General features: G+C 33.9%; 2 protein-coding genes across 10 annotated transcripts in view; both read right to left on the reverse strand.

Annotated features, from left to right (window-relative positions):
* The window catches only part of slc12a5a (solute carrier family 12 member 5a), a 2,560,186-nt gene that overhangs the window by 1,893,720 nt on the left and 642,579 nt on the right, over nucleotides 1–23,887 (reverse strand). The gene's annotated exons all lie outside the window — the stretch shown is intronic.
* Nucleotides 11,119–23,887, reverse strand: part of eya2 (EYA transcriptional coactivator and phosphatase 2) — an 87,613-nt gene continuing 74,844 nt past the window's right edge. For all 9 annotated transcript variants that reach the window (NM_001004558.1, XM_087255441.1, XM_087255437.1 and 6 more), the window contains 5 exons: nucleotides 23,190–23,350; nucleotides 19,125–19,239; nucleotides 15,728–15,849; nucleotides 15,042–15,142; nucleotides 11,119–12,854 (listed from right to left, as the gene is read on the reverse strand). In NM_001004558.1, coding sequence (NP_001004558.1) covers nucleotides 12,774–12,854; nucleotides 15,042–15,142; nucleotides 15,728–15,849; nucleotides 19,125–19,239; nucleotides 23,190–23,350 — 580 coding nt within the window. In that variant the 3' untranslated portion in view covers nucleotides 11,119–12,773. The remainder of the gene's footprint in view (nucleotides 12,855–15,041; nucleotides 15,143–15,727; nucleotides 15,850–19,124; nucleotides 19,240–23,189; nucleotides 23,351–23,887) is intronic.

Here is a 23,887-nt window from a genome sequence, read left to right on the forward strand (position 1 = left end):
GTACCAAAATGCGGAGCTACATCCGCAGCTGAACGCTATTGGTTTACAAAGACACGTCAATCGCTTACGCAACGAGCCAGAACGTAAACAAAGGACCCGCCATGTTTGAAATGCACAGCGAGAGATTACAGCACAATTATATATAATATAATAACTAGTCATGGTCGATCCGGGCTCAAACAAACCTTGTCGTTGTCATGATGAACAGCCACAAACCCATGGAGTAGAGCAAAATCTACCCTGTGCCTCGTAGTTTTTTACAAGCCAGTCTGAAGAGCGAGCGGTTTCGCTTTCTTGCTTGAAATATGATGCTTGAAATCTGAAATAACAAACTTCTTGAGCTGATAATAATAACGTGAACTTGATTATTGACGTGCGTTGGAAAACCATCCTGTGAGAAATTGATGAACGCGAGAGTGACACATTCAGAAAGAAAAGGACAAACGCGAGAGTGGAGTGCGGAAAAAAGGGGGAAGCCAAGTAGCACGTTATTTCTTCAGCCAACGTGAACAAACTGCCTTGTTTTTAATTCTTATCATCACCTTTTGGACTAATATGAACTAGGAATGATGGAGTGACTCTCTAACAGGGGTTACATGTCCTGCTGAAGATTACAGACACAGATGAGAGGTTTTCACTGACTGTAGGCTATACTTTGTGTTGTTTTGAACCTAATTAAGGATGAAATGTCTGCTGTGTGTAGTTCTTTTGTAGTTAGTAACATATCGGGGAATGTAAGGGTCTGAATGTGTTCATATATATTCATTTGTTTATTTAATATAATTACAGACGTTACAGTAGGCTATTTAGGTCATCCATCTGCAGTTATAATCAACTCATGTTTATAGAAAAGTTAGTAATCAACATTTATACAGAACTATTTATGTGTGTAAAGCGTCTGTTTTGTGAGAAGTGCTTCTCATATGATATGTGAGCGACCTGTACAGCTTTATTGTAGACATTTTCTTGAGCGAAAATGACGTCGACTGAAACTTTGTCATACACCACGCCCACCAAAAGGGTACCCTTGGTAGTGGAAACGCAAGCCTGATAAAGGTGAACCGTCCCGAACCGTACCGTACTGTACCAGTCAGTGGAAACGAGCCAATAGTGTGAGTAGGCCCCAAGGCCCATTTCCAATTCTACCCCTTAGCCCTTCCCCTTACCCCTACCCCTCATTTTTTACATTGCTGTGAAGGGTTAGGGGTGTCCCAATTCTATTTAGCTTGAAGGTCTAGGGCTAAAAGGAAAGGGCTCGATAGCTTTTCAAACTGAGATTTTTTAGGACCACACTCGGAACCAAGGAGTATGAAAATTCCCAGGATACACCAGCCACAACGACAGAATAGCTGGACCCAGAACTAAGGAGATGCACAAATTAGTATTTTTTGTCATTATTACAAATTTTTACAACAAACAAGCACATGTTTTAATATATTCATAACCACATTAATGTTTTACCATCATGCTTTTTAAAAAAATACCTTAAAAAAAATCTGCTAAATTTTGCTATCTATAGTCCATAATAGTAACTTGTGTAGCAGCCCAACAACATTCTGACCCTCGATGACACTGGAATCCCCTGCCAGAACAGTCTAGTGGCTGAAAATAAGCTTTTTACAGTGTCTGCTATGATGTTAATGCTGTGTTGTGTGTTTACATTGATGGATATGGCCACGGTGTAAATGCACAGTACAGTTATGATCACATTGCCACATTATATCATCATGATAACATGATACCGTTGTGATTTCCTGAAGATAAATACCAAAAAATAACACAACTGGAATAACTACAGCAGTCGCGATCGTCTGATCTCATATGAAGCAAGAGATTGCGATGAAATATGATGACGTGAGTTTGTGTTGTAGAACTGTCCCATTTCCCATTTCTGGTACATTTTGAAGCCCTTTTCACTTCACATTCTGTTTTAAGGGCCAAGGGGAAAGGGTACAAAAATAGAATTGGGATTGGGCCTAAATATAAGTATAAATATAAGTTCCAACTCTCTATGATCAAACTGCACTTCAAAAAGCAGTAAGTGCTACACTTAGCATTTTGAACTATACTACGCAATTCATAGCTGCCAGAATCAGCACAGCTGCATAGTGTACACCAGTGGTCCCCAACCTTTTTATGACCGCAGACTGGTCAACCCTTAATAATCTTACCATGGTCCAGGCAATCAGGAGGAGGGGGACGTAGATTGCTAGGCCACCATCAACCGAGGATGACAAAACAATGCTGCAACTCTGGTACAAGTTACAACTTATAACAACCAAGGTTTGCAGAAGAGCCTCTTTGAACGTGCAACATGTCCAACTCTGAGGCAGATACAGCAGCAGACCACACCGGGTGCCACTTCTGTCAGCTAAGAACAGGAAACTGAGGTTACAATTCACACAGGCTCACCAAAATTGAACAATAGAAGATTGGAGAAACGTTGCCTGGTTTGATAAGTCTCAATTTCTGCTCTAACATTTAGATGGTCGGGTCAAAATTTGGCGTTAACAACATGAAAGCATGAATCCATCCTGCATTGTATCAATGGTTTAGGCTGGTAGTGGTGGTGTAATGGTGTTGGAGATATTTTCTTGGCACACAAACACGCGAATCATCTCAGACTGGTTTATTGAACATGACAATGAGTTCACTGTACTCAAATGGCCTCCACAGTCATCAGAGCTCAATCCAATAGAGCACCTTTGGGATGTGGTGGAACGGGAGATTCGCATCATGGATGTGCTGCCGACAAATCTTCAGCGTCTGCTTGATGCTGTCATGTCAATATGGTGCAAATTGTCTGAGAAATATTTTCAGGAGCTTGTTGAATCTATGCCACAATAGATTAAGGCACTTCTAAAGGCAAAAGAGGGTCCAACCCGGTACTAGTACTGTGTACCTAATAAAGTGGCCAGTGAGTGTATAAATCAATGTCACTTGTATTGAGTTCTTGGGCATGTGCTGTTCTGTGGTTGTATTATGCTGTCTCATTGCTCGCTGTGTCCCCTCTGCAGGGAGGTTCAACAGGGCCGCAGGAGTGACTGAACTTTTCGTCCTGTTACATGTGTATGGCGTGGGGATGTGTAATCAGCGCTCACCGTCTCCCCTTCAAATAACTCCTCAAGGTCTCACCGTTCGCCTGGACTCTGAACACGGTAGACTTTGTAGCCATAAACTTGTTATGCTGAAGGCTGGATGACAAATAACTCAGGAGTCAACAGCGCAAGTGGAGTGTGTGAGGGTGCGATTTGTGACGTTGAAATTGATCTTGTTAGTCTTTTAGTCAGGACTAAAAGTATTAAAGTCGGTGTGTTTGAAATGCTCCTTTTGAGATGTTAATGAAGATCCGGTTTAATTATTTTCCTTTGCTTTAATGAAAGAATGTAGCATGCTTAGTAAATTTTATAAAATAATATTTATTTAGATAATAAATGTTATTTAAATAGTTTTGCAAAGTAATTATTTGTAATACATTTACATATATTGTAATTTTATTTGTGTTTTTTTAAATATTAATATATAAACATAAATATATGTTTTAAATATTTATTATATGAGAATATGAAATGAAAATAATTGCATAATTGTATCTAAAGTTATTTATGTTCATCTTTTTAATCTTTATATAAAATCTTTTATATTTATTTGGTTGTAATACTTATACTATTTATATTATAAATAAATCAACTTGTATATTTTATGTATTATACATTCATATTTTTATATTATCATCATCATTATTCATTTAATCATTCATTCATTATCTTGTCGGCTTAGTCTCTTAATTAATCCGGGGTCGCCACAGCGGAATGAACCGTCAACTTATCCAGCACGTTTTTACGCAGTGAATGCCCTTCCAGCCACAACTCATCTCTGGGAAACACACACACACACACACACACACACACACACACACACACACACACACTACAGACAATTTTAGCTTAATCAATTCACCTGTACCGCATGTGTTTGGACTGTGGGGGAAACTGGAGCACTCGGAGGAAACCTACGCGAACGCAGGGAGAACATGCAAACTCCACACAGAAACACTAACTGAGCCGATAATTATTATTGTTGTTGTTGTTGTTGTTAATAATAAAATAATAATAAAAATAATAATAAAATATGAATGCATAATATATAAAATATACAAAATTTGATTCATTTATTAAACAGTGTAATTATTACAGCCAAATAATTATAAAGATAGACTATTTTCATAAACCGATCAAATAAAAAGATGAAATAATATAAATAATTTAAATTGCAATTATGCAATTATTTTTATTTAATATTCACAAAAATGTAAATAAAAAAATACAATAAAATTTGAATATATGTGAATGTATTACAAATAATTACTTTGTAAAACTATAATATAATATAATATAATATAATATAATATAATATAATATATTATAATATAATATAATATAATATAATAATTTATAGCTCCTTTAAAAAAAACGCTTCACACAAGAAAGACAGAAGTAAAAAATTGTTTGTATAACAATAAAAATAATACATTCAAAAAGCTAAAATATTCATTATCTAGAATCATAAAACACTATTTTAGACCACTATAGACTGTATATTCTTCATTATATGCTAAATTTATCCAATATTGAAATGTTTGTTATAATAACATGAGTATGTTTATATAAATTCATTCATTTTCTTTCTGGCGTAGTCCCTTTATTAATTTGGAATCACCACAGTGGAATGAACCGCCTACTTATCCAGCATATGTTTTATGCAGCAGATGCTTTTTCTGCCGCAACCCATCACTGGGAAACATCCATACACACTCATTCACACACACACACACACACACACACACACACACACACACGATGGACAATTTAGCTTACCTAATTCCGCTATAGCGCATGTGTTTGGACTGTGGGGGAGCACTCAGAGGAAACCCCTACCAACACAGAGAGAATATGCAAACTCCACACAGAAATGCAAACTGACCCAGCCAAGGCTCGAACCAGCGACCTTCTTGCTTTAAGGCGTACGTGCCACCCTGCACCCTGCATCACCCTGTAAGAATGACATTTTTTTATTAAATTACCCATTCAATTGTATTTTATTAACATCTACCTCTACCATCACTGTAATTTAAAGTGTATATATATATATATATATATATATATATATATATATATATATATATATATATATATATATATATATATCAAGTATTTATAATATTTATATATATTATAATATTTATTTAAAGTATTTATATATAAAATATTTTTATATACAATTTATTTAAATTTAACAATTTATGTATGTATTATTTTTTTTAATTATAGCGTTAATTCATATGCAGTCTTTACTTTTCGTTTTAAAGTATCTGTTATTTTTTATTTTAAAATAATACATTTTTATGTCAAAATTTCAAAAAACTAAATACTCTTAAATAAACAAATGATGTGCTCAATGTCCTTCCAAACTTGATCCAAATGTTTATTCTCAAAACACTTTTCAGACAGTTTATCCACGAAGGAACAAGGGATTAATCTTTGTGTGTTATTTAAAAGAGGGCAGAAACCTTTACAAAATGTAAATAATCAAATGTTCAAAGTTAATATTGATTCTAGCAAACACGTGTAAGTGCTTTAAAACAGCATTGGCAGACAGATCATGATCTAAACCCCCTGACCTTCACATCAGGTTAGTATAAAGCCAAAACAAACAAGCGAACAAACAGTCAGATCAAATGAGCAGTGAAAAATATGTTAAATGTTGAGATGGGTGTAAAGCACTGGCTGAAAACAAAAATCTCACACTATTCACTAAGCACTTGAATTTCCTTGTTATTTAGGTGTTTAGGATCAGAGCAGAATATGTTTAATGCAGTCAAGTTAATTACTTTAGTGGGAAAATTATAGTCCAATTATTTAATAATAATAAATAATATTCCTTCATTTATCTTCTTTTTAGCTTAGTCCCTTTATTTATCAGGGGTCGCCACAGCGGAATGAACCGCCAACTTATCCAGCATATGTTTTTACACAGCGGATGCACTTTCAGTTGCAACCCACAACTGGGAAACACCAATTCATTCTCACATTCACTCACACACACACACACACACACACACACACACACACACACACACACTACGACTAATTTAACTTATTCAATTGCCTTATAGTGCATTCGTTTGGACTGTGTGGAAAACCGGAGCACCAGGAGGAAACCCATACCAACACAGGGAAAACATGCAAACTCCACACAGAAATGCCAACTGACCCAGCTGTAACTCGAACCAGAGACCTTCTTTTGGTGAGGCGACATTGCTACCCATGCACTTAGCCATCGTGCCCCGCATTTGAAATAATATACATAATATTATTAATAATGACAACAAATATGGATTATTTCTGATACATTTATTATTTAAATATTTGAATTTACTCATTAAATCGAATAAAATGTGTACACTTCATGTTCAACAAATTAATTATTAATTAATTATTAATATTACATAGTTGCAGTTAAAATAATAATAATAAATAAAAAATTAATTACAAAATACGGAAAACTGCTTATTTATGTATATTTTCAAAATGTCACAGTTGAAATGGCTCACAACCCTGCTGAAAAATCCAGCTTAAACCAGCCTAGGCTGGTTGGCTGGTTTTAGCTAGTCGACCAGGCTGGTTTTAGAGGGGTTTTGGCCATTTCCAGGCTGATTTCCAGCCATTTCCAGCCTGGTCTTAGCTGGTCAGGCTGGGAGATGACCAGCTAAAACCAGCTTGACCAGCCTAGCCAAGCTGGGAGTCCAGCCAAAACCAGCTATATCCAACTTAAACCAGGCTGGTCAAGCTGGTTTTAGCTGGATTTGGCTGGTAATTTTCCAGCCTGACCAGCTAAGACCAGGCTGGAAATGGCTGGAAACCAGCCTGGAAATAACCAAAACCCCTCTAAAACCAGCCTGGTCAACCAGCTAAAACCAGCCAACCAGCCTAGGCTGGTTTAAGCTGGATTTTTCAGCAGGGAAAGCGGATTTCTGTCATGTGTAGCTTCAAATCGGAAGAACAAATTTGCTCAAAATAACGCAAAAACAACCAGTTTCCACTTTTTTGTGTAATATATGTGTCATAATAGTGTTTTTAGCAGCGCGGGACACATATATGACTGTCAACAGCTCAAATAATGTGTCCTGGTGTTTTGTGAGCCTTTAAAAAAATCTGTGATCTCCATTGCCTGATTTATGTACAATAAAAAGTATGTCTCAGACTGGACATGAAGCACTACATTAAATTCTATGGTTCCCCGCCATGCCTTTAAAACATGAACATTCATTTTACCTCAGTATTTCAATGGAATTTCTGCACTAGCCTGCTGCTAATGATGGAGCTAACATTACAGTTTCATCTCGTACCCTTACTAAAAAAACAGCTTAAACCAACCTAGGCTGGTTTTAGCTGGTAGAACAACCTGGTTTTAGAGGGGTTTTGGCCACTTCCAGGCTGGATTCCAGCTATTTCCTGCCTGGTCTTAGCTGGTCAGGCTGGGAGATGTCCAGCTAAAACCAGCTTGACCAGCCTAGCCAGGCTGGAAGCCCAGCCAAAACCAGCTATGTCCAGTTTAAACCAGATCAACTTGGTTTTAGCTGGTCATTTTCCAGCCTGACCAGCAAAAATTAGGCTGGATATGGCTGGAAACCAGCCTGAAAGGGTCTAAACCCCCTCTTAAACCACCCTGGTCAACCAGCTAAAACCAGCCAACCAGCTAGGGCTGGTTTAAGCTGTTTTTTTTCAGATTCAAAAACTAAATTAATGCTTAACTTTATTTAACTCAATGTATCACAATAACGTTGCTGTAAAAAGAACTAAAATTTAGTTTAGTCACATAACCTTTCACCGGAAGTTTAAAGTTGGCTAAAAAAATCAACCGGAAGTTCCTACCATAATTCGCAAGGTATAATTGGCGTATAGCAAAAAGGCGGATACGTGGAGTGTGTTCTGCAAGCCAGATGTCATTGTGTTTTGTTTTTTAATGGTAGCCTATGACCGGTGTTGATCTAGAACAGTTTAACCGCACAATAAAACCATCAGACAAACACACGGAGTCATTGACTTTTGCTATGAGATCAAACTCGCTGAGAAACTCCTCCAAACACACTGCTTTACGAGCAGCACATCTCATGATGATGATCTGTCAATAAAAGAGCTGTAATCTGGGGCAGATCGAGGCTCTCCGTTTGTTTTATGTGGCACAGATTCAAGGTACAAAGTCACAAACACAACATGTGCAGACCGTTGCTGGAAGTGTCACTAAAAGGCAAATAAAGACGGTAAACGAGCCGCTGTTTGAGGACAGTTGCTGCATTTACGGTACAGTTCCAGCAGGTGGAGGCAAAGCTGTGTTATAGCATGTCGTGTCTATTTATTGAGAGATTTCACCTATTTCCCTGGTCAAAAAATCCTATTGGAATTTCAGTTTATCCTTTAATGCATTCCTAAAATTCTAATGGACATTCAGAATTTTTCTTATTGGATTTTCACTTTGTCCTATAGGATTTTAAATCATTTTGGGCATCATGACTTAATTTATTGGAATTTCCACTTTGTCTTTTGGATCTGATTTAGATTTTTATAATTATTAGACATTTTTTTAAGGAATTTCACTTTGTTCTATAGGATTTTTTTTTCTTAATTATTTAAGAAATAATTATTAATTATTAATTATTTAATAATAGTTAATTATTTTTTAGATCACTATAGTGTAGGATGTTTTCTCTTCGAAGACCTATGATTTTTCTTAAAGTATAATGGTTATAATGTAACGTATAAAGATTATAATAAACATTTTTATAAACATTATGGTCCCACTTTATATTAAGTGTCCTTAACTACTATGTACTTACATAAAAAAATAAATACATCGTACTTACTGTGTTCATAATGTATTTGAGAACACTTGTGGAACTCGTGAGTTGGGATAGGAGTAGGGTTATGGACAGGTTTGGTGGTATGGGTAGGTTTAAAGGTGTATTGAGGTGTAAGGTATGGTCAACAGTGTATTTACAAATTTAATTACAGAAGTTAGTTACAGATGTAATTACATACAGGTATTTAATCTAGCATAAGTACACAGTAAATACATGTATTTACACAATTTATACATTGTAAATAATTATTCATTTCTGTGTAAGTACAAATTAGTTAAGGACACTTATATAAAGTGGGACCAACATTATATATCACATTATAAATAAAGATATCAAATTGAAATGCCAATGAAACAATACATTTTTTAAATTTGTCTTACTTAATTAGTCTCATCAGTTTTGCTAATAACAACAATAAATAAAATAACTGTCTCTTTTTTTTTAGTTGAAAAGTAATCTACAGTTAATGTGGAGTACAGTTCATTTGCGGTATTTTGTAGCATACATGTGTGTGTGTTTTAATGAATATTGTAATTCATCATCCTTTACTTGTTTCATACCTTTGGGAGTTTCTTTCTGCTGTTGAACACACAAGAAGATATTTTAAAAAATGCTGGAAACCTGTAACCAATGACTTCAATAGTACTTGTTTTTCCTATAGAAGTCAATAGTTACAGGTTTTCAGCCTTCTTTAAAATATCTTCTTTAGTGTTCAGCAGAAGAAAGAAACTCTTAAAAGTCTGGAACCTCTTGAGAGTGAGTAAATGACATTTTTTGAGAGGTGAACTATCCATTTAGTCATTTAAATAATCATGTTTATTTATTATTCAAGTGTGTTTTATGTAATTATGACAAAGCAGCTCTGATTTTTTCAAAGTATATGTTCAGAATGTAGATAAATAATAATGTTTAGCCTAAATACTTCGACAAAAAATATATATTCATGATTCATCTCATTATTTAAATCTCCCTCATGTGGTTTTCCATTTAATCTTAATGGGACATTATATTATATTATATTATATTATATTATATTATATTATATTATATTATATTATATTATATTACATTATATTATATTATATTACATTACATTACATTACATTACATTACATTACATTACATTGCATTACATTATATTTTATTATATTATATTATATTACATTATTGTATATTACATTACATTGCATTACATTATATTATATTACATTATTATATATTACATTACATTATATTATATTATATTATATTATATTATATTATATGATTTTATTTTATATTAATTTATTATATTATATTATATTAGTATTTTATATTATATTATATAATTTTATATTATATTATTATTATATTATTTTATAATATTATTATTTTATTTTATGTTATACTATTATATTATAATATATTTTATTATATTATTATTTTATATTATATTATTTTATATGAAATTATATTATTATTTTTTATTATATTATACTATATTACATTATTATTTTATATTATATTATACAATTTTATATTATATTATTATTACATTACATTATATTACATTATAATAAATTTTTTCATCATTGTCTGCTGTTTATTTGGATTTTATGTCATATATTATATTTTATTGTCATTGTCTGCTGCTTATCTGAATATTATATATCATATGACATTACATTATAATTTATTATATTTTCATCATTGTCTGCTGTTTATTCGGATATTATATTACATTGTATTATATTACATTACATTATATTATGTACATGTATATTGTTATTTATTATTATCATTGTCATTCTTTGCTGCTTATCTGGATATTTGTATTATATTATATCACATCAAATATTATATTATGTATGTGTATATTATTTAGTAAATTAAATGACATTTTGTGACATTTTTCTTGACATTACAGTAATAATAATGTGAGTTTAAATTATAACATTATCACAAACTAAAATAATAAGGTCTGTTTTGCTGTCTTTCTCTCTCTTTCTCTCCATTGCTATAGATAGATGGACACATGGAGGGATAGACAGATGTATACACAGATGGATGGACGGACAGATCGATAGACAGGTGGGTGGATAGATGGATGGATAGATGGATGGGTGGATAGATTGATGGATAGATGGTTTATAGATAGATCAGCTCTTGATTTCACATTCCACAAGACCAAAGCAGCTTTAAAAAGAAAGACTTAAGACTGAAATTAATTTATCTTTATTCTATAATAACAAGCCCAGAAATAATCAACAATTAAACCATATATACAAATCATTGCGAACAGAAGAGGTGGTGTGAAAAGCACATGCAGGATCAGCGGCACATACAGTAAATAGATCAACTTCAGCAAAAGTACAACAAATAATATACATCCAGTCAGAAACCGCACGATGTTCAGGCAAGAGACGCAGTCGGCTTCAAGTGCAGGGAGAAAAACTCACAGGACAGACATAAGCTGATCTCAGTTCAGTACCAGAAGCATTATTATCATGTGCTGCAACACTCAATTTCACGGTTAGTTCACTTTTGAAATCATCTCCAGGTGGGTTTTGCCATTAAAATAGCTGGATTTGCAGCACTTTGTACTCGTATAAAGAAGTAAGGGGTTAGTTTTTCTGCAGACTCAGTACAATAGCATGTTATATTGATCAATTTCATGTATGGTGCAATATGTAGTTAATTTGGTTTGACACAGCAAGATGAAATAAACGAAAATATATTTAGTCAAAATTACATAAAATCCAGTTTTTTTTCACCATTTACTCATGATTTTTAGTTGTTTAAGAAATGCGTATGATTTTGTGGTTTAAAGGGGACCTATTATACCCCTTTTTACAAGATGTAAAATACGTCTATGATGTCCTGAGAGTGTGTGCATGTGTGTGTGAAGTTTCAGCTCAAAATGCCACACAAATTATGTTTTAACTGTTTGAAACAGACCCTTATGGGTTTTGATCCTAATTGTGTCATATTGGTGACTGTCGCTTTAAATTTAAAGTGAGGGCGGAGCTATGTGCCCATGTGTAAGCATAGTGTCAGATTTAATAACATCCTATGCTAATGAGCTCACCACTTAGGGGAGGGGCTTTCCCCCTCTGATGACACGTACAAAGGGAAAATGTCAATCAAAGAGTTTCTGCAGACTGTTTTCATCAAGTGTGATTATAAAACATTTACTACAGTTTTACCATTAGAAGCTGCTTATATTCACACACTGCTGCCACATGACTGTGTTTAAACCTCTTTTAAAAGTGATTTTTGCATAATAGGTCCCCTATTTTCAAATAAAAATTTTTAAAATGCTCAAATCTTGCATTTTGCACCCTCCTTTGTATTCTGGTGTCATTTCAGAACAAAACTAACAAACATTACAGCATACTGCACAGCTTACGCTGCGTGATATACAAAAATAATATGCGGCACAGTACACTTTATGCAGTGATCATAGTTTGAAACAGTAGTATTCTGCATTGTCACATGACCTCGAGTTATCATCTCTGAAATAAAAAATATTTCGCATTTTGAATCCAGTTTTGGTGACGTGTAGAGATGTGACGTGAAAAGCCATGTCTGGAAATGGCAGGTCGAGTCAAGTGCATTGGATTCTGGGAGACAGGTTTGGAGTTTGTCATCTGGTTTTCTATCTAGTATGAGCAGCGTGGTCGTTTGTTATTGATTCTCAGTCAGATCTCTGCTGTTTTTCAGTGCAGTGCTGTTGTGGAGTGAATGAAAGAGCGGGAAGGAGACGAAAGCGTTTCTCTCGGGTTGATTTCCAGTCTGATTGCTGCTTTCTGCTGATTGGTGGTGCAGTCATGTGATTGGACGCAGCGGGACACAGATAAGCAGACGCCGCCCTCTAGAGGTAATCCAGCTCTAGTGCATGACTCAAAGCCTCCAGATCCGCTCGACACGTCACTCGCCAGAACGGCATGTTCTTCTGTAGAAACACACAAAACAACTACTTTCAGACGTATCTCTAACACAAATCTATATTATATACTATATTATGAGACCACTTGGATATTCCCAGTGTCTCTGTGTTTATAATTTATAATTGGTAAAAAAAAATACTGTTTACTAACCTTTATATTGATTCTTAGACAACATAATAGCCATATTTTTATTTCAGAAGCATTACGAAAGAAATAGCAGGTGGAATCTTTACTTTCAATAATCACAAATAAATGATTTGTTATTTTGACCCCGTTTTAAGAGAAAAAAAAATTAGTGGGGAAAAAGAATATGAATCAGTAATTTATCAAACATCTGGTGAACATTAATATGTAAATTAATATTTCCCAGAGATGGGTTGCGGCTCGAAGGGCATCCGCTGCGTAAAAACTTGCTGGATAAGTTGGCGGTTCATTGCGCTGTGGCGACCCCAGATTAATAAAGAGACTAAGCCGACAAGAAAATGAATGAATGAATGAATGTAAATTAATAATAATAAAAAACTAATATTTTAAAATGAAATTTTTTAAAAATCTTAAATAATAATTAAAATATAATAATAATAACAATAATGATTTAAAAATGAGATGTATACAGGGCTTGACATTAACTTTTTTTGATCACCAGCCACTGTGACTAGTAGTTTTCCAACATTACTAGCCGCTCAGCATTTTCACTAGCCAATATATTTTATATTTGATAAATTTGACTTTGGCATGCTAAAAATTATCAATTTTACCCACCCCCCTCCCTCCACACACACTCTTTTTAGGGCTCAACACTAAGGATTTACCAACTTGTTCTCTGACCACACCAAACTAAATATATAGTCGGCGCAACTAGTGGCTAGTGGGCTGACATATGGTGAAGTATCACTTTAGGGTGTCCCGAGTTCAAATCCCAGCTCGAGGACATTTCCCATCCCAACCCTCTCTCTGTCTCTCTGTCTCTCTCTCTCTCTCTCTCCCCCACTTCACTTCCTGTCTGAAATACTGTCCTATACACTTAAAAAAGGCCAAAAATAAATCTCTAAAAAAATAAACAAGCTAAATACAGCTCTATATATCCAGTGGCGTAGCGAATGCCCCCAACCACCCCTCCGTCCCCCCATGGTCTTGGTGAAAAGAAAGTGAAAAACATTCTGTGCGATAGTGAAAGTATTGGTTAACGTTAGGCCCAGTAATACTCTGTTCAAAGAATGGTAAAAGTGAAAGTGGCTACTGCTGCTGCATACAAAAATCTGGAGATCTCTTGAAAGCAGCAGGACTGTGGGTGCACAAGCACCACTTTTTTCCTATCTATTTCAAAGAGAAACAATTGCACTAGTTGCAGTAGTACAACAAAGCACGGTTGTTTTGCGCAAAGAAGCGAGAACTTTTAAGCACTTGCGTGCATCACATCTGCTGTGCCTTGCTCACAACGTCAGTGAGCGAGAATCGCCTTTGTCTCGTCGTATTTACCTGCTTTCTTTTGCTTGTGCGAACACTTATCAGTCATGCTGTTTCTCGATTCTAAGAGCCTATTTGTGCGCATATTCACAAACGGTCTTAAACTAAAATTCTAATCTTTAGGGGCCGAGGCAGCTCTGACCATTTAAAAATTATTTTCAACCAGCCACAGTGGCTAGTGGGGGCGTCTGTCTAACCCGCCACAGCTGAAATCTACCCCCATTTGGCCAGTTGGCAGGTTGTTAATGTCGAGGTCTGTGTGTGTGTATATATATATATTTATAATAATAATAACTGACAAACAAATTAATTTCTCAAAAGGTTTCAAAGGCTTGAGAATATCATTTGATCTCTGAGAAATAGTCAAAATAAAGTGTTGTAATACTAGTTGTTTTAATGTTTATCTTATAATAAAATTTGTAAAGATTTGATGGCAAAACAATAGGTGAACTGTGAGAGGTAAAAGTGGATGTTTGGTCATGTTGACCATTTAGAGGCCGTTGAATCATTCTTGCCAACAGAGGTAAAACTTTAGGGCCCTAAAAATGCAGTTCAAGAAACACTGAGCAGGAACATACTACTGACTGAATCTAGCAATATACTATAGATTTTTTTGTTCTTATGTATTAATTCTCTTAATTGTCCTTATAAAAACTACAGTGATAGCATGTTTTACAAGTCAGAGTAATTGCAAATACATAAGTTTTGTTGGTATTACTTCATACCTTCTTTGCGACGGTCTCCTCTTCAATACCGTCTCCTACGACCACATACACGGCTCTCCTGCCGAACCTCTGCGTCACACGCTCAAAACAGCTTTCTTTACCTGTAACAGATGCTCAGTGTTATAGTTTGCTTCTAGAAAAGTCTGAAGACTTCGCTGAAGATGCCTGTTTTGTAAATCTATTTGAAAAACAAAGCTGTTCAAAACAACAGAACCAATTTTCAGTTTTGAAGCATTCAAAACAGCAGGCGCTAGTGACACCTGCTGGTCAAAACCAGGTAAATGCAACTAAAACTCAGGCAAACTTGAATTGAAATAACTTTTGTAAATGTTAAATATAAAGTTTAACCTAACAAATGCACTTAACTTTTTATAAAAAATCATTTAATATTTAGTGCTTGCATAATATGTCTTCTTTTATCGATATTCAAGGCTTATTTTGTTTGTTTTATTGTAAACAGTCTATTAACTTTAATTATTCCAGTGCATTTCATGAGTGTCTCATTAAAATTTCTACATTTTTGAGACATTGTGAAATAGCAATGCTGAAATCAAGTCCTGTTTACTGAAATCAGAGGACTGTACCAGTTTGATATGTGCTCTGAGTCTGAACCACTGATTCAAAGTAAAAGATTCATAAGGGTTTTGAAGCTTCACTAGGGGAAACAAAGCTGTTTAGCATCTGACCTGTTTTGGTGGCGCTGTAGATGTTCTCGATGGGAAACGCTCCTCCGAGACCATACAGAAGCACTTTAGACAGAGCTGGAATCAGCTGCGTGGTCGTGACCAACACATTCACACAGTTCGGTCTGTAAAGGGAAACATGTTCGTTATCTTACTTGTGAAAGTCGGTCTTAAAGTAATAGAGCATTTGAAAATGAAAAGATTTGAGAGTGCAAAAGCAGAGTTACAGCATGATTTGTTATTATTTTAACTGATGCATTTTAATGATTTTATATTAAAACATATTGTTAGTTTGATTCGAAACGTCTAACATTAAAAGTAAAATTATTATTATTAGTTATTATTAGAATTATACAAATTTAGAGCTTTGACAAAGGGGGCCATTTTTAGATTGTATATGTTAGATCTTTAACAAAGGGGATTTTGGTTGCAGATTTCAAATCATTTTTAACATTGTAAGTTCTGATATATGAAATGACTAATTTAATTTAATTTAATTTTTGATTTGAGAATCATATTTAATCCATTAGGTTATGGTGCATGTTTTATTATAAAATGGCAAGAATGTCAAGAAAAAAAAGAGTTTTTAGTTTATACATCCAAACAAAAATGTTAATTTATAATTTTTCATAAAATAAGTCAATAAAGGCTTACTTTTGTGTCTGCTTTTTTTTTTTTTTGAAAAAACTTTCTTTCTGCATGACTTCAGAAGACATGAAATATGATATACAGTTAAAATCAGAATTATTTAACCCCTTTTGAATTAAAAATAATAATAATAAATTATGTTTACCAAAGCAAGAAATATTTCACAGTATGTCCGATAATATTTTATTACTTATTTGCTAAAATTTTATTTACTGTCATCATGTCTTAGATAAAATAAATCAGTTATTAAAAATGAGTTATTAAAACTGTTATGTTTAGAAATGTGTTGAAAAATAGGGGAAAAAATAAACAGGGTGGTGAATAATTCAAGGCGGGCTAATAATTCTGACTTCAACTGAATATATAAATATATTAATCATAATTAACCAGTAGAACCAAGTATTAACATACTTTTTAAAAATCACAATTTAATTAATAATAAAACTACTTTAACAGAGAGATTTTTTTCAACACATGTTCTAAACATAATAGTTTTAATAACTCATTTCTAAAAACTGACATTTTTTTTTTTTTGCCTTGATGACAGTAAATAATATTTCACTAGATATTTTTCAAGACACTTCTATACAGCTTAAAGTGACATTTAAAGGCTTAACTAGGTTAATTAGGTTAACTAAGCAGGTTAGGGTAATTAGGCAAGTTATTGTTTAATGATGGTTTGTTCTGTAGACTATTAGAAAAAAAAATAGTTAAAAGGGGCTAATAATTTTGTCCTTAAAAATTACAAATTACTTTTATTCTAGCCGAAATAAAACATATAAGGCTTTCTCCAGAAGAAAAAATATTATCAGACATACTGTAAAAATTTCCTTGCTCTGTAAAACACAATTTGGGAAATATTAAAAAAAAAAAAACAACAATCAAAGGGGTGCTAATAATTCTGACTTCAACTGTGTGTGTGTGTGTGTGTGTGTGTGTGTGTGTGTGTGTGTGTGTGTGTATGTATATGTATATACATAATGCAAAAACTTAAGTGCCATCTGAAAATGTCTTCTAATATTAGCATTTTTTTCTGAGGCTTCTTTGTCTTGATTTACTAATTTCCCTTTCGTGGTAAATAATAGGTTATTTTCATCACTTTTAACATGAAATAACTGAACATAAATATAAAAGGCTAAGAAGAAATGCTATTAAATTATGTATATGCTGAAGACTATACAGCCATATTCTACATATGTTGACTCAATCTCTCTACCTGAATACTGTTGCTCTCTTCAAAACACTATAAAGCATGGTTTATTTCACTCTAATATTTGCTCAATTGTGTTGTGTTTAAGTCATCCCAAGCAACGACTTTGCAAATAGAGCTATTTAAGTCATCTGGTGAAATTATATTGCTATATATATTGCAGAAAAACAAAATATTGCAATTTTGTAAGTTCTGACACATGAAATAAGCATTTAATTATATTTCAGTTTCATTTTTGAATCTTTAATCCATCAGGTTATTGTGGATGTTTTATTATGAAATAATGAGAAGTCAAGAAAAACAACATTTTTATTGTTTTTGTTTTATATGTCAATACTAAACAACACAAAATACTAATACTGACATAAAATAAGTGAGTAAAGGCTTACATTTGTGTCTGTTTTTATAGACATACCAATTGCATGAATTCAAAAGACATGAAATACGATGCTCTGTTCATTCAGACTACTTTTATAAATAAAGCTTGACAAGTTCAGGTCACTGCATGGATTTCATTGTACAGAAGAAAGCTGCTTTGCTGAATGTTTGTCATATGAAACAGTTAAATAAGACAAAGAAATATCTTGACAGTTCAAGCACTTATTAATCATCATCCATCAGAGTCATCAATCTTTAATGCTGACATTGTGCTTCTCTTGCCAAACCTGCTACGTTTGACTGACACAAAACTGCTGAAGCCAGAAAATAAGTCTATTGTTAAAAGAATATTCCAGATTCAGTAACTCAGGCATGCTGCCGATTACCACAGAAAACCTGGACTGACATTTTTAATGGAACATTGCTATAAATTTTATAAATAAATGATTTATTCATTCATTCATTTTCTTGACGGCTTAGTCTCTTAATTAATCTGGGGTCGCCTTTCCTTTCAGCCGCAACCCATCTCTGGGAAACATCCACACACTCATTCATACACACTCATCCACTACGGACAATTTAGCCTACCCAAATCACCTGTACAGCATGTCTTTGGACTGTGGGGGAAACCGGAGCACACAAAGGAAACCCAAGCGAACGCAGGGAGAACATGCAAACTCCAAACAGGAACGCCAACTGAGCTGAGGTTCGAACCAGCGACCTTCTTGTCCAAATTATTAGCCTTTTTTTTTTTATATTTCCCAAATGATGTTTGATGACAGTATTTCCTATCTTTATTTCTTCTGGAGAAAGTCTTATTTATTTTATTTCGGCTAGAATAAAAGTAGTTTTCAATAAATAAAAAAAATATCAATATTATTAGTCCCCTTAAGCAATACTTGTTTTAGAATCTACAGAACAAACTACTGTTATACAATGGTACTGTAGTTATTTTTAATTTTAACTTAATTTTATTTACATCTCTTCTCTGATTGGTGTTCCACCTGTCACTCACATGAGATCCACCAACGGCAAACCACAATCACGTCACTTAAGTCCCGCCCTACATTAGCTCTGATATGAGAGGTTGCTTGACTCACATATGTCACGATGGGCAATAAAGTATAGCTGTATTGTTGTATTTGTGTTGTTAATGCTGTTCACCTGGAGTTAATGAGTGCGAGGGCTTTGAGAGCCTGCGTCAGCCACAGATCCGTCAAAACCTCCATCTCTCGCCGCAGCTGAAGCCACTCCTCCCGCTTTGGGCTGCCCAACAAACCTGCATAACAAAAGAGCAATGATCAACCACTTTTAAAAGCTAACAAAGATACAGGTTTGGTGCATTAAACTTATTTCAATATTACTGAATACAAAAAAAAGAAGTGATTTTACAGGATTGCCTGTTACAAGGATGAGCAGAAAATTTAAACATTAAAACACTGCAAAAAATGCTTTTCTTACTTAGATTTTTTGTCTTGTTTCTAGTCCAAATATCTAAAAACTCTTAAATCAAGAAGAATTTTCTAGATAAGTAAGTCATACTGTCTTGATATGTTTAAGATATAATATGCCAAATTAGGGTGAATTTTTCCTAAAAACAAGCCAAATAATCTGTTAATGGAGTAAGCAAAATAATCTTATGTAAAATGGAAAAACCAGATTATTTTGCTTACCCCATTGGCAGATTATTTAGCTTGTTTTAAGGAAAAACTCCCTTAATATTGGCATATTATTTCTGAAAACAATACAATATATATTGCTTGCCTAGAAAATGCCTGTAGATATAAGAATTTTTAGATATTTGGACTAAAAACGAGACAAAAAATATCTAAATTAGAAAAGCATTTTTTTGCAGCGAACATACAATAACAGCAGTAATGTGTAACAGTAATTAAATTTAAATATATACAGTTATATAAACATATATATAAACAGTTGCAATCAGAATTTTTAGAATTATTATTTTTTTCTTTTTTTAAATATTTCTCAGATGATGTTTAACAAAGCAAGGACATTTTCACAGTATGTCTGATAATATTTTATCTTCTGGAGAAAGTCTTATTTGATTTATTTCGGCTAGGATTAAAGCAGTTTTTAATAATAAAAAAAAACATTTTAGGGACAAAATTATTAGCCCCTTTAAGCTAACTTTTTTTCAGATAATCTACAGAACAAACCATCATTACACAATAACTTCCCTAAATATCCTAACTTGCCTAGTTAACCTAGTTAAGCCTTTAAATGTCACTTTAAGCTGTATAGAAGTGTCTTGAAAAATATGTAGTCAAATATTATTTACTGTCATCATGACAAAGATAAAATAAATCAGTTATTAGAAATGAGTTATTAAAACTATTATGATTAGAAATGAGTTGAAAAAAATCTTCTCTCCGTTAAACAGAAATCGGGGGGAAAAATAAGGAGGGGGGGTGCTTGGGTTATAATTATGATTGAAACTGTGTATGTGTATTTTATATATATATATATATATATATATATATATATATATATATATATATATATATATATATATATATATATATATATATATATATTTTTTTTTTTATTCTATTTTTTTTCCTTTTCTTCAATGTCTATAAAAAAATTTTAATATTTTTTTACAATGATAATTTATTTCTAAAATCCATAATAATAATAATAATTATTATTATTATTATTGTTATTATCATATATGTATCTACTAATGATACAAATAATTATAGCTATACTTTATGCTATACTATGCTACACTACACCTAGTGCATAGTTCATAAATTATATCGTTTAATGACCGTCAAATTTATATTTTGGTAAAAAAAAAAATTCGGCTTAGTCTCTTTATTAATCTGGGGTCGCCATAGCGGAATGAACCGCCAACTTATCAAGCATATGTTTTACACAGCGGATGCCCTTCTAGCCATAACCCAACACTTTGAAGCACCCATACACACTCATTCACACACATACACTATGGACAAATAACTCACCCAATTCCCCTATAGCACATGAGTTTGGACTGTGGGGGAAACCGGAGCACCCGGAGGAAACCCACACCAACACGTGGAGAACATGCAAGCTCCACACAGAAATGCAAACTGACCCAGCCGGGGCTTAAACCAGCGACCTTCTTTGAGGCGATCGTGTTACCCACTGTGCCACCGTTCTGCCTAGTTCAGTTTTTTTTTTAAAGAATTAATTTATTAATTACTCACTACAAATTCCACTATAGTAAATCCATAATAATTACTATCAGTCTGTCTGTCTAATAATAATTATAATAATAAATAATAATGATGTTACAACTCCTCTTTTTGTTATTATTATAAACATTATTATCACTATTACACTATTATCTTTTTGCCCAGCTGTTGCATAGTTTATCAGCTCAACAGTAGAACGTTTACATTATTATATTACCTGACAGCAGCCTGCAGGTGTGTGACCCAACGGCTTCAAACGCACTTCAACCAATCAGATATTAGAGCTGGAGATTTCTGTTGTGTAAGCATCATTTCAGGCTATAATTGTCCTTCTATTGACAGCAGACCCTTTTCACAAGACTATTATGACGTGTTTAACGGTCAACAGCATCTTAAATCCTTAAAAGTTTTTATCATTTACAATTTTTTAAAAAAAGCGTATATACATTTATATGTGTTTATGTATGTATTATATCATGTTTGCATCAAATTACTAAAAAATGAATCGCCGCTTATGCTGTTGTTTCTAGATGTTTCTAGATGTTTCTAATGCAGCGTCTCTTGGTGCAGGACACTAAATGTGATGTTGTTCTCTCTTCTGGCTGCCGTTATCAGTCTCACACTATTGTTTTCCTCTTTCTGACAGTCTTGATAACACCACCGTGTAGTTTTTCTTTTATTATTTCAGCAAATAGGATTGTAAAAACATATTTGTTTTACTCTCCCATTCCCTGCGCTCTAAGGGCTCTATTTTGACGGTCCATGCGCAAAGTGCAAAACGCAGGGCGCAAACGCTTTCAGGGCGTGTCAGGACGCGTTTTTGCTAATTTAAGGACGGGAAATCTGCCTTGCGCTTCGGCGCATGGTCTAAAAGGGTTGAGTTAATTTTCTTAATGAGTTATAGGTGTGTTTTGAGAATAAACCAATTAGAGTCTCATCTCCCATTCCCTTTAAGAGTCAGCTGCGTCGCGCCATAAGCGCATTCGCTATTTACAGGACGCCAAGTAAGTCTAAGTGGAAAAAATGAGCATTTCACAAGCAAACAGTTAACAGTTTTTTAACAGAAATCTGTTAAACAGAGCATCTACTGCGTGTGAATGAGAGATAATGGATCACTTTCACTTTCGCTCTTGGATAGGGAAACCTTTACGCACAGATATCAATTAGTCTATAAATAAATACTTTTGTTTGTTAAGCGCAAATATTCATTTCAAAACTATTTCTAAATTCAGTTCTAATTTCCAGCAAACGAATAAATGAACAATAATAACGAAGTGTGCTCAAAAATCTGAGTTATATCCTAAAACACATGCTGTGCCCCATATGGTCTAAAACCTGACAAATCTAAGCTTGTATTTAATAAAACAAATAAAAATATGGATATAATAAATAATACTGCTAATAATAATAACATTATACAAAAGCAAATTGTTATGAATGAACAGAAAAAGCCTCCCGAGATGAAGAAGGCATAAAAGCAGTGATTTTTCATATTTATGTAGGCTAGAAAATAATGTTTTTAAAAATATTTTAATCCTTTATATTTATATTCTATATCTATTCTTATTATATCCTATATATATATATCCTTAATATTTATATTTTTTCATATTTAAAGATATTTGCCTATTGCTCTCTTGTGTGTATTAAGCAGTGTGTGAGCGAGGCACAACTCTGCGCTGGAGTTTAGACCGGGTTAGTTTTGGTCTAATGAAAAATCTATTATAGTTTCTCAAAATAGCAACGCGCCAGCAATGCGCCTCAGAACGCCTTCCTTTTTAGACCAGAATGCCTATGGGCGCACATATGAGCGCTAATGCATTTGCTATTTAAACAGCGTAGCGCAACGCCTCAAAACAACTCTTGCGCCAAGCTGAAACTACCAAAAGACTACTGCGTCATGCCTTGCGCCACACTGCGCCGGGTGTATGATAGGGCCCTAAGTTTACCAACTATGAGATCTTCCACGACTGAGAAACCTGAAAATGTGAAAAGGCTCCATTGAATTCAGCAGCGTTTGTTCTCTCACCTCCAACATTGTTCTTGTATGTGTTGTAGATCTCTTTAACCCGACGGTAGCGGAAGGCTAGTTTTCTCATCCAGTCGACCCCGCCGTGAACACCTGAACCCAGGCAGAGCGAACCTCCACCTGCTGGTGTCTGGAAACCATCTGTGCCGAAGTTATATGTACTGCAAGTCCAGACACACACACACACACAGACACACACACATGCAGATGGTCAGATTATCATCTAAGTTCACTGCTGCTCCTGACAGACTGATTCATGTGCAACATAAAAGTTTCAGGAAGCATGATATGATTCATAACCTGTATGTCAATATGCTGTTAAAGGGATAGTTCACCTAAAAATGTTTCATTCTGTCATCATTTACTTGTTTCGAAGCTTTATGAACTACTTCTGTTGAATATAAAAGAAGATGTTTTGAAGAATGTTGGAAATCTGTACCCATTGACTTCCATTGTGTTTGATTTTCCTACTATGGAAGTCAATGGGTACAGGTTTTCAGCATTCTTCAAATGATCTTCTTTTGTGTTTAATAGTAGAAACTCAACAATGTTTATAATAGGGCTGCACAATATATTGCTTTAGGATTGATGTCGCAATGTGTGCATTCCCAATTGTCACATCTGCATTGTTGAGTTGAGATTATATAGTTACGATTGTATATGAAGAGCTCAGATGCGAAAACTTCAAAGTGCCATTG

The sequence above is a fragment of the Danio rerio genome, chromosome 6, assembly GCF_052040795.2.
Source record: "Danio rerio strain M-AB ecotype USA chromosome 6, GRCz13ab, whole genome shotgun sequence".
NCBI lineage: Eukaryota > Metazoa > Chordata > Actinopteri > Cypriniformes > Danionidae > Danio > Danio rerio.